Below are 12,540 nucleotides of genomic sequence, written 5' to 3' on the forward strand. Positions count from 1 at the left end.
AATTACCGTTATAAATTGATATATTATTGTTGTGATATAATTTAAGTTACTCATAGATGCACTTGGATAGTTATCAACGGTACCAGGATTATAATTTAGTACTGAATTCTGTTATATATCCCACGGTTTCACTATATATTTAGTCTGATATTATTACCTATTTTGTCGAGTTCCATGCTATAATACTTACTACCAGATCATGTTATGGGGGATTTAGCCTAAACCCTATTAAATATTATGGTGTCCGTCAGTTTGTACTTCTGACTGTTTTTACCCCGTATTCACGGTTGTTGTCTATTTGTATACATATAATTGTCATAAATGAACGAAACATTAGTATAATACCTCCATAGTTTTTTTAATGTTTTTATAAGTTTTTGACAAAAAAAAAACACACTACATCAATTGGAATGTTTTATATCAGTCAAAAACATAAGTGAGTAATATCAAAGTTTTCCTTATAACCGATACATTTGTCCTGATTCTCCATCTTTATTTGCTCTGGTATTCTGTAAAAAAAGATAGACAATAAACAAAGTCAGAATAAGCTCAGTGGACACAAATCAAAATAACTTTACGAGAATACATAATTATTTTCATCTACCTGTGTATATTATTGTAAATGGCTAATTTTTGTTTAAAGTTATTCTGGTTTTTTTTATGAAATCGTTTAACATTTCACAGCAGTTTATTGTTAATTTTTATTATTCGCCTCTTATCTTATTGAGTTTCTATTTGCATTGTATCATACATCAAATGTATTTGTTCGGTGTATGTTAACTTGTGTTAATATGTCTTTTGATTGAGTAAAGCCATTTCAATTGATATTTTAAAGTGTGTCTTTCTATGTTGTGATGTTAAACTATTGTTTCAGAATAACGATATACATTATAATAATCCCTAATTAATTTGCAAATCTACAAAATAATGTATTGGTCCTTTAAAATGTTTCTCTTATTTTACACTTCTATAAACTATGTGCCGACGACTACTTTCGTTGTTCATACAAACGCTTTATCAATTTCAGTGAAATTTATTCCTGAACGATAAACGTGAATGGAATTCTTGGGTTAAAAAAAGTTCAAATATACAGATTAATTAAAAAAATATTCTTTGGAGAATTACAAGAATCGATTTTAATTTTTTAGATTAAAGGTGTGAAACCGGAACCAACTACAGTACTTACAAATTTTAATAAAATGGCATTGAACTTGTATTCAGATTGTGAGTCTATCTGAAACAATTTTATGAAAAACCGATCTCTCCTCGCTTCCATTTTCTGATATGTCACGTGGGCTTAAAATAACCCCTTTTTCTTTTGTGCATTTGAAGTGTTACAGAATATCGTTTACCATAGCATTCCTCATATCATTCAAAGATCATATGTCTGGACCTCTTCAACCTATCTGGTACATTACTTAAAGGCACGATTCTGAACGTTTCGATACAATAGATTCATGGACCTTGTATTTATATTGGTTTTCCCAGCATTTAAGATCTCGTTTTTTTAAACGACAGCATACATATATATATACATTAAATGAACAACAATGAGAACTCTTAATTTAAAATCCGTTCTTGAAAAAAAAATGCAATCATGCAACATATGATGTATTAAATGGAATGCGGTTGTCAGCAGTATAGTACAGTCATGTTACTTTTTAAAATCATGTGTTATATTAAATGTTTTAAATACCACACTCATCAGAACCCCATAAGCGTGACACACAACATTTTGCCCTTGAACCGACAACTTCACAGCTCCCTCCATTGCTACATCCGCCCGTACATGGATCATCTGTAAAAAAAATCAAAACACAACATTAATATACACTCATATCTAGACTTCAACTAGTTCAGGGTCTTAAAAAATGAAACGAGTAAATTGACTCAAAATAAAATGAAGTACTTATAGTTACAACAAAACTAGAGGTTCTAAAGAGCCTGTGTCGTCCAACTTATTAAAATTTGCTGTTACAATTAAGGAATATGTCTCCCTCATGCAAAGCTCTGATTCCTTTCACGAATTTGGCTATACTTTTTGGCCCTTTTTGATTATAGCTCTTCATCTTTTATATAAACTTTGGATTTCAAATATTTTGGCCACGAGCATCACTGAAGAGACATGTTTTGTAGAAATGCGCATCTGGTGCAGTAAAATTGGTACCGTTAATGTTATAAGTCTATGAATCGTCAACAATGGACTCTATCCACCAATAGAGAATTTTTTTTTATTGATCTTGTATTGATAAGCCTCTTTGCTTTGTTTACTGTTTACAGTTTCCAATATATCAAGTCCATCTGCATATGGGAATATATATTTCTCACTCAATCGATTATCAAGAGTCTGCAATATCCTTTTGGCGTTGATTTGGTCCCGCTATATTATTATTATACTATGGGGGTTTTTTTGTATGCGTATCTTTCATTTTTTGCTCATAACATGTGCCCTGTACATAGAGCGTCTAAATATTATTTCGTTTTTCTTTGTTGACAAAGTTGTTTGTATTTATAGTGATTAATATAAGAACACAATGTTGACTCCTTTACCCCAATTTTTCCATATTTACCTGTTATGTCTACTTGTCAATATAATTTAATTTTCTGCGAATGTCAAATAAGTGAAAGGTTTAGCTATTTATAAAGCCAGGTTCAATCCACCATTTTCTACATAAGGAAGTGCATGTACCAAGTCAGGAATATTACAGTTGTTTTCTATTCGTTTGGTGATTTTGAGCTTTTGATTTTGACATTTGTTAAGGGACTTCCCATTTTAAATTTTCCTTGGATTTCGTTTTTTTCCTTTATAAAAAAAAATATAATTTGTACACAATAAGATTGTACAAATTGAAATTTGTTTTTTACTTTGTATGAATTGTAATTTGTACAAAAAGAGCTTGTACAAATTACAATTTGTATAAATTTGATTAAAATTCATTTATAACTTGTACAATAATTTATTGTATGGTTTTTGTTATAAAAACGCATGCTACACCATATAGAAACCTTTCTATGCATTTTTTAACATTTAGTGTACTTAGAGCTTTGAAATCTAAGAGCTGCTGAAATTGCTTATCATTAACTTGGCATTTTTCTTCTCTTTGTTGCTACATATAACCCCCAAAGCGATAAATGGGAGAGAGCTCATTGCACATTTAATCACTAAACGTTATGGTCAGAATAAGAATAGTTCATCGGCGATCAAGGCAACCGCAAAATCAAGAGTTTGTATAACGAGCGAACACAGACATTAAAGAAATGCTCATATATATCATATATGACTGATAATGACACATAGCAGTGGTCTAAAGGTTTGCGCTTTGTGCAATTTAAAAAAAAAATCAATCATATCACAGGGTAATTGATCAATCGCCTTATCATGCTCTGTTTGATTCTAACCTAAAGATAGGTTTGTCTTCATCTTCTTTCCCCGAGAAACTTTTGCTAAATCTTGAAATGAGGAAGATTTGTAGAAAGTGTTCAAAGAAGTTTCAGGGGAGAACAGTGACATTGAAATTGATGGCACGAATGGATAACTGAAACTGAATAGGTAGAATCAGAAAGAGAACCTATCGATTTTGTGACTGATAGTAAAACTGAATCTACTAGTACAACTATTGGAGTTGTTTCAGAGGAAATCGAAACCTCAATCATTCGTGCAAGAAAACGCGCATTGTCTAGCCAACAAATCCAATCAAATGACCTAACAAGAAATATAATACAGAAACTGAGCGAGATATCTGTTTGAGACAATGTTATCATCCCAATACCACAGTATGACTGGGCACCGACCGATCCGAGGAATATGCAAGGTGTTGTAGTGGATGAAGGAAAGTTTGGACATCGTGTAGGGACAATAGTTGGTAATTTACCAGGATTCTTAAGCAGAAATCAACTTAAATCAATTAATGACTCTTCTGTGTCACAAATTCCTGCTTTACAACTTTCCCTGAGGGGAGCTGTGAAACAAAACTTAAAAACTGGAGGAAAGGGTTATCTCTCTTGCAAATGTAAAGGTGGTTGTATCAATTCCAAGTGTAATCGCAAAATGCAGAATATTTGAATTAATTCGAGATGTCATGGTTTGCTCACTTCATCCAACAAATGGAATCATTGTATATTATTGTATAGTATTGTAAATAGAGTTATAAATGTGTTTCATGTTATTTCATAATTAAAATTACAACTATGTATTAATATTTGATTTGAAAGCTTATTCTATGTAAAATATTGTACAAGTTATAAGTGAAATTAAGCCTTATTTTGTACAAATTATAATATGTACAAGCACTTTTTGTACAATTTATAATTTGTAGAAAGTCAAAATACAAATTATAATTTGCACAAAGTCAAAATACAAATTATAATGTGTACAAACACTTTTTGTACAAATTATAATTTGTACAAAATAATAACGTGTACACAACATATATACTCCGTATGCAAGCTATGCTGGAATGTTGCTTTAGAGAAATGGGCAATTCGCAATCGGGAAGCTGCAATCATATGTTTTGTTGTTAAGTTGTGTTTTCAATCAATCCTTATTGTTGATTTCTAGATGTAGTCAAGAAATGAGACAGACATAACTGTAATGGTCGTATCTTTTATCTAAAGTTACATGTATATTGAATAAATACGTTAAACAATTTTGAATAATTTAGTGAGAAAACATCATCTAAATAGCGTGACATGAAGTTCAAGGATATTGCATTTTTTTCTTTCTTTCTAAGAAGATACTGCATTAAGTTATTCTCATCTGATAAAGGAAACAGTGAACAAGAAGAGGAGTTGGTTCACATGGGATTGTAAATTGTTTGTTAATTGTTTTTATAATATCAGTTCCAGAGATTTGTTTTGTTGGAGTGATTTATCCCCTCTCTAAGACAATAGAATTGTTTCTTCGTCTTTATATTGAAACATAGAAATATAGCAGGACCAACTCGTTCAATTTGTTTTTTATTTTGGAATTGGGAATACTTGTGTCAAACGATTTACTACTGTTGCAAGATGAAAGCATCTTAATTGTGTGTACACTAAATGAGCTTTGGAATGTTTTAGTATCCAAATCTGATTAACGCCACCTCTAGAATTAGTAGTTTCTCAATAACTTTGCTATAAAGTTTCTCAATAACTTTATTATATATAAAGTTGGCCTTAGTTGCAGATAAAAATGATGTTACAAATTAAAAAAAAAGGGTTTCGAGGAACACTTGGAAGACCCAGCGAAATAACGTTGTTTGTAGGGACACTCAAGTAGAATGAAATTCAAAACAGTGTGGCTGTGGCCATTGATTGACACATTAAATTCATCCATTGACTGGGACAATTTACGTGAACGTTTGTCTGTAACGACCACTGTTCACGACGTGCCTACGATAGACATTTAAACTGTGGGGTCACCAAAGGTTTCTTAACGCCTTTAATTATAAAATAATTCGAAAAATTAATCAGGAATAACCTTTATGTTTTGATTTATATAATTGATATAAATCAAACATCGTGTTATTTCTGATTTATTTTTTCGAATTACTTTATTAAGGTGTTGAGAACCTTTGGTGACCCCATAGTTTAAGTGTCTTTAAAAAGTACACAGTGAGCAATGGTCGTTACATACAAACGTTCACCTAAATTGTCCCAGTCAATGGATGAATTTAATGTGTCAATCAATGGCCACAGCCACACTGTTTTGAATTTCATTCTAGTTTAAGTATCAAATACAATGACGAAAGATCCATCTTTGGTTGAAATTACAAATAGGGGTACACGTTGAATTCTCAAGTGAATTATCAGTATCTTAGTCATTTATAAAGACGTTACGTTACGCGCGATGTTCGTACCTCATTGAAAAAATTGACGTGTTTGGCAAGATACAGGTCTCAAAATTGCAATTTTGTAACTTAAAATAAATATCTGTTGTAAGCATTTTAAAATAAAAGGTTTTTCAAAAGAAAAACGAAGAAAATAATTGTATAAACTATGTTTTATGTTATATGTGACAAGCTTCAATTTAAAAAAACGGGATTTTTTAGGGTGTCCCGCGTAACATGTTTCGTTTATTGTTACAACTGAACCATGATTTGTATCTTAACCATTAAATATTCAAAAAAACGGATTTTTCCATTGTCTTACAGAAATGTTTCTTCAGTCATTTACGCAATATTTTATGATGTTATTATAATTCCTAAGAAAAAACTGCGTTCCATACAACTAAGGCAATTTTGTCCCACTGGGAATTTTTAGGGTGATTACAGTTTTGAGAGTTCCAAAAAATTAATATAGAATTGAAAAAAGTTAGAATTTTTATTTCTACGTCAATGTTATTTTGCTTAATTTAAAAAAATTTTAGACAAATATTCTAAAAAATATAAAATGATGATTTATGGGCGATTTTTCAGAGGCTTACAATGTTGTCGCACTTCCATTTTTTGGCATAAAAACGAACTTTACTCAAATTTACGGCAATTTTTTACTTACCCGTGCTATGATAAAATCGAATTGAAATGATTTTTCGAAATGTTATCATTCTCAATTTTCCAAAAATCTAAAATACATCAATTTCCTATTAGTAATTTAAAATCACCGTCAATTTTTCGGAGTCTTACTAGAATGTCGCACTTGCGTAAAAACGACGTTTCAGACTCAATTTTGACGTAAACCTTACAAACCATTTTTCTGATTATTCAAAAGATTTTGAAAACGGTTAAAATATACGACTTTTTTTTATTCTACCACATGCCGTTGAATTTTGTATTTAAAATATATAGTTTTGACCGAAACCCTGGCATATTTTAACCTGAACGACACGAAGTCTCATTATTGAAGGAAACGGATATTCAGGTTTGTAGACACAACAAATCTTGATTCGGTTCAAAACTTTAAATCTACTAGTGGATACAAACTTCACATTAATATTTTACTCACACCTGGACAAGCTAATATATATTTTTTGTTATTCATGCGACGAATGTATACTAGTTAAAAACTCAATTGCATGGTAGCAATGAGGTCGTGCCTTTATATATTGATATTTGACCTGCTGGAAAACATACTGACGAAGTCGACACAACTGACACTGAATATAAAATGACTGACTTAATTGCAGAGAGAACTCTGCTGTCCCTATAAAAGGATGAAGAAAATGCAAAGTACAAATGTACTATTTATTTTACACATTTACTTGCCCTGAAACTCTAAGAAAAATTGAAGATGATTTAGCGGAGCGTTTCTTTTTTTGTTATACCGAAACGCTAAATTAAATTATAAACAGTGAAGGAATTAAAAGACTTATTTAGTTATTGTTTCCATGTACACACCAATAAAATGGAATGTAATGATCACAAACAATTAAACAAACACGCATTAATCATTTGTCAATAATATAAACGTTAGTAAAGTTTAACTTCTTTAAAAGATAAGCAGGTTTACTGAAAAAGTCGCGACGTCGTGTTACACTTGTATGTACATGCTATCGCGTGTAACGTCACAGCATTTTATATAATGTGATTTACACGCATAAACGATGTTGTTAGTACGAATTTTTATCTGCGGGACAAAATATTGTTTGTCATGGAGGAATGACAGGTTTTATTGCAACATTTGTGTTTTAATGATTGATGAAGCATGGGTATTCAAAGACTCATTTATTTTTTAAATTGTTTCAACGACCTAACAGCTTTTATCCATTCGGAAAGAGTAACTTTGTCTCTTTTCCTGCGATTAACCCTTTGCCTGTTATAATCCTCGACTGAATCCATCAGTATATTGAAGTTGTGGTTTCAATTAATGGATTTTTTTCTTCGATAATTCGGTCCTTTAGAAGAGTTATTGTTGAGGTCACCGGTTATAACATTACTAGTCGGATTATATATGAATAGAGTACAAGCACATGTACAACCAGAAGGTTTAGTTTTGAAGTAGTCAATATTGAAATCCAGCAACATGTGTTAGTAATTGAAAATTTTATTTGATATTGAAATATTAAAAATCAGTTTAAAATGTTAGTTCCTATGGCTGTATGATGTATTTATATGAATTTAAAGCAAAGGTCAAAATCTAGAACGTCATATTAACCTATGACCTTGACCTCAATTTCAAGTTCACAAACCAAGGACCTTAAATCAAAAGACCCAAGGTCTTTAATATGTTTGGTTAATGAGTATTTATGGAAGGACGTCTTGATAGTATTATATTTCCTTTACAATTTGACCCAAAACTAAAAGAAATATACTGGTAAACAATTAAAAAGGTGTTTGATAGGAATGAAGTCCTTTATTTTTTCGGACTACAATGTGTACCGTATGTGTGATGGATTTGAATTCAATCAATGACTTTGAAATGTTTTCTCATATGTATACATAAAAGGGAGGACTGGTATTTGTACTTCTGTTAGAATATGTCTTCGTCCGTTTCACATGCCAAACTTTTTTCTAGTACAGTTTAAACGGGACAATTTTGTTGAGAATTTTTTTAATATGACAAAATAACGAGCAAAACTATTTCTTCACACAGAGAATATTTTTGTTTAGTAAAAAGCAGTAAAAAAAAATTTCTTCCAAATATACCATGGCCAGAACCTGACAGTTTTTAGCAGTGTACAAATGAAAATCGTCCCGAAAACTGCGCTTGCCAGGGTCGGATCCAGGATTTTGGAAAGGGGGGCGAAGTTTTTAAATTTGCCGAGCGGAGCGAGGCGAAAATTTTTTTGGACCTTTTTTTGGCTAAAAAACATGAAATAAGTGTAATATGCACTTTTTAAAACGATTCCTGGCGTGGTGCATGTATATTTTGTAGTTCCTGAAAGGTGTAAGCTAGGGTTGGACATTTTAAATGCTGTATTCTCCCTATTAATTGTCTATCATTAAATGATAGTAAGGATTTCAAGCTATTTACCGATAAATTTGATGTTGGACTTTTCAGTAAAAAAAGACATGGAAAATTCTCGCTGGTTTGCTGTAAGTTAAGTTATCATAACCTCACAAATTTCTTGTTGTAAACAAGATATACGTCGGGCTATTCGATAAAATTTACAATACTACGGACACGAGCTAAAAAAAGACAAACAAGCAATATTTATCCAAATGTTTGGCTGATATGTTTCACCCAACAAAATTAAGGGATGTGAGGGGTTCCAAATTAACCAAAAGCTACGAATGGGTCTGAAATCATCGGACAACGAATATATAAATGACGGTCGAAAAATGTAGACATTAAGTCTGTTAAGGTTGTAGTCTGGTCTTGAAAAAAGTATTCAATATATCAGTTCGGCGAAACAGACATTCCGGTCAGACATGCAAACCCCGTCTATCATGTTCATTTAATGCTTAATAATTCTGTTGGATATTCGTTTCTAATAGCAAAAGAATGGACAAGATTATTGTTTTCAATCCAGATACGGCCAGAATTTTTGTTTAATGCAAAAATTAGAGTCAATTTTTTATCTCTCAAATATCTCAGACTGCCTCCTCAAATCAAATAGTTCGTACCTTAGAATTTAAATCTATCTAGAGATTATACTGACTGGGGATCATTATTCAGCTGTTATTTTAAAATAGGATGCCGATCATGGGGCGTTACGAGTTGAACATGTTTTCGTAGGTAAATAATATTGCTGAGGATTTTTTTTTTCTTTATGAGAGTGTACTTATATAACTAGTACTACTATTTTGTGGACTAATGAAATAGAAGTCAATATGTTCTTGCTCAATCCTGTGTCGCCTTGAAGGTGTTAAGATTGTCATGCTCAGCCTAAGCAATTTTGTGACAGTAATTTAAATTTCAAAATGACTGAGTGACGTTTTTTCGACGCACTGGTCAACTCCACTATAGTGAATCACATGACTTTCAGTTAGTATACAACAGCGACAAATATCTTTATAAGTAAAGAATTGGCACATAAAATAAATACACGGGAAATGGCAAAGTTCACGTCGTCTAGTCTGATTAGTCATTAAACTTTTACAAAAAAAAGTCCAAGCAAAAGGGGGGAGGGGCGTACGCCCTCTACGCCCCCCTCTGGATCTGCCACTGATTTGATCATTTCAACTCCTTTGTATCTCATAATATTTGTCATGAACAAAGACATATGTTCGATTGAATAATGATTTCCTCGTAACAAATGATAGAAATTTCGGAGATCCCGTATTTGATCCTTCACCGTTAAAATGAAAATGCCAATGACAGAGGTTGATTATAAAAAATGTTTTACTGTGTTAAAAAAACTTCGACTTAAACAATGAAAACTTACACGTTGGACATAAAATATTTTGTCGATGAAGAAAATTAAATTATGTCACTTCTGAAATAAGTTTGTCGATAACGTAACTTATTCTGACGGTAAAGAAACGCGAATTCGATCACTACTCTGTTACGGGCTGTATATATTGATCATGAAAATAGGGAGGTATTTTAGAATGAACTGATTTATTATGATGAAGTATATTTTCCAAACTGATGGTATTGCGACCCTTGTTGGTAAAGGAAATATTTCGAAAAGATCTTTTCTCTTTTTAATCTTTTCCAAACGAACTAGTTTGAAAAGTATGTGTCTCACAATATCCGAGATGATAGCTGTAATTTGTATTGAAGTTGAAAGAGGGTTTGTAACAGTGGTTTCCAAACATAAATTGTACAAAAAAATGAAGTTTTGAAGGGGTAATGAATAAATCTACGTGCGAATATAGTGAATACCAAAATGGCTCTTGTATAAATGGCAGCAGGTTATTAATAGAGATTGGTGATCTTAATGACGGTAACCATGACTGAGCAGAAACTGTTATAAATCCTATAGTTTACAACATGTCGGAGAATAAACATAGAAACTATCTTAGCTCGAAAGTTCAGACATATGGTATCATTATCAATGAAAAAATATATATAGATTAGACCGTTGGTTTTATCGTTTGAATGGTTTTACTCTAGTAATTTGTGGGGCCTTTTATAGCTAGCTTGCTGTTCGGTGTGGGCCAAGGCTCCGTGTTGAAGACCGTTTCTTGACCTATAATGGTTTACTCTTATAAATTGTTACTTGGATGGAGAGTTGTCTCATTGGCACTCATATCACATCTTCCTATATCTATGATGTTCATAAAGCTGTCCTTAGAGTTTTCCAATTGATGAATAATAAAATAAACAGAAAAAGAAAGAAAATATATGTAAAGATACAACTGTATAACTATAGTTCTATTATTATAATAAGAAGAGATGAGAAGAGATGCACGATTAACAAAAATAGTTTTAAGAAAAATAACTCTTACAATTAAAAGTCGAATAAGTAGGGTCATATAAGAAAGCGCAATAACTGTTCGATATCACATGCAAAATATATAAGTGTCATCTTACGTAACCACTTTACAATATAGGAAAAAAATTGGGGGAAGAAGAAAAAAAGTAATCAGAAGAAATACAATAGGTCTTTCCACAGAAAAGTGGAGTGGAAACAACTTATAATAATAATAATAATAATAATAATAATAATAATAATAATAATAATAATAATAATAATAATAATAATAATAATTACCATTGGAGACATTTCCTCATCACATGTTGATAATTTTTTTTTATTACAAATCAATATAAGTAACCAATAAAAAAAACCTGATAATAATGTATAAATGAGCATGCGCGAGCATAAATGTGGAAATTTTCAATGTATACCTACACTGACAGTATGTTCCGTAGTAACCAGACGGACAGGAACAGTACCAACTAGAGCCGGATATTGTACAGTATCCGCCATTGTTACATTGTTTATTAGTGCAAGGTGTGTCTAGAATATAGAATGACGCAAGATAGATTAAATTAAAAAAAAAAAGTACATGGACTTTGGTTCTTAAACATAAATAATAAAGATTTCGACTTGGATTTATCAGTACAGTAATGCCGAGTTATGCCAAGAAGTAAAACAAGTAAACCAAATAAAAGAAATAGACAAAATCAGTTCTCTTGGTGTTCTTCTTCGGATATTTATTTAGCTATAATGAAAACAATTATAATACTGACATGGAAACCGACGGAAACAAAGTGAACAAAGTAACGGGGTAGGAACGGGTCAAATTCAAAATTTAAAAAACAACAACAAAGAATCCTTTTCGAAAATAAAGGTAAAAAAAAGTGACAGTTAAACTGTGACATATTGTCGTAAATATTTGGATCCTATGAGACCGTGAAGAAGTGGTACAAAAATGTCAAAACGTTTGAAGGGTACCGGTTCCGGGAATAGTCCATAATTCGAAGAAAAGTAAAGAAAAGCTCTAAACTTACTTTGTTGACGATGAATTATATGTCGAAGGAAAATTATGAGAGAAATAGGAATCCGAGAAAGATAATATATGTGACAAATCAATTTCGAAAAATATGAAAATATGCTCATGGAATATTTCAAATGGTCAACTACGGAAATTAGCAGACGAAGAATTTGAAAATATGTTGTGTGAATACGATGGTATATGTTTTACTAGTAAGGTTTAGGTTAAATGCCCTAAGAATACGACTTAATTTGATAAAAAAAGAAATATCTTTCTAGAGAAAAGTGCAATATTT

General features: G+C 31.5%; 1 protein-coding gene across 1 annotated transcript in view; it reads right to left on the bottom strand.

Moving 5' to 3' along the window:
- Positions 1-358: 358 nt before the first annotated feature.
- LOC143062450 (uncharacterized) overlaps positions 359-12,540 on the bottom strand; it is a 28,110-nt gene continuing 15,928 nt past the window's right edge. Inside the window, exons 5-7 of the mRNA XM_076234140.1 lie at positions 11,660-11,767; positions 1,697-1,798; positions 359-509 (exon numbers count right to left, since the gene is read on the bottom strand). Of these exons, the coding sequence (XP_076090255.1) occupies positions 493-509; positions 1,697-1,798; positions 11,660-11,767 (227 nt within the window). The 3' untranslated portion in view covers positions 359-492. The remainder of the gene's footprint in view (positions 510-1,696; positions 1,799-11,659; positions 11,768-12,540) is intronic.

The sequence above is a fragment of the Mytilus galloprovincialis genome, chromosome 2 (assembly GCF_965363235.1).
Source record: "Mytilus galloprovincialis chromosome 2, xbMytGall1.hap1.1, whole genome shotgun sequence".
In the NCBI taxonomy this organism is placed as follows: Eukaryota; Metazoa; Mollusca; class Bivalvia; order Mytilida; family Mytilidae; genus Mytilus; species Mytilus galloprovincialis.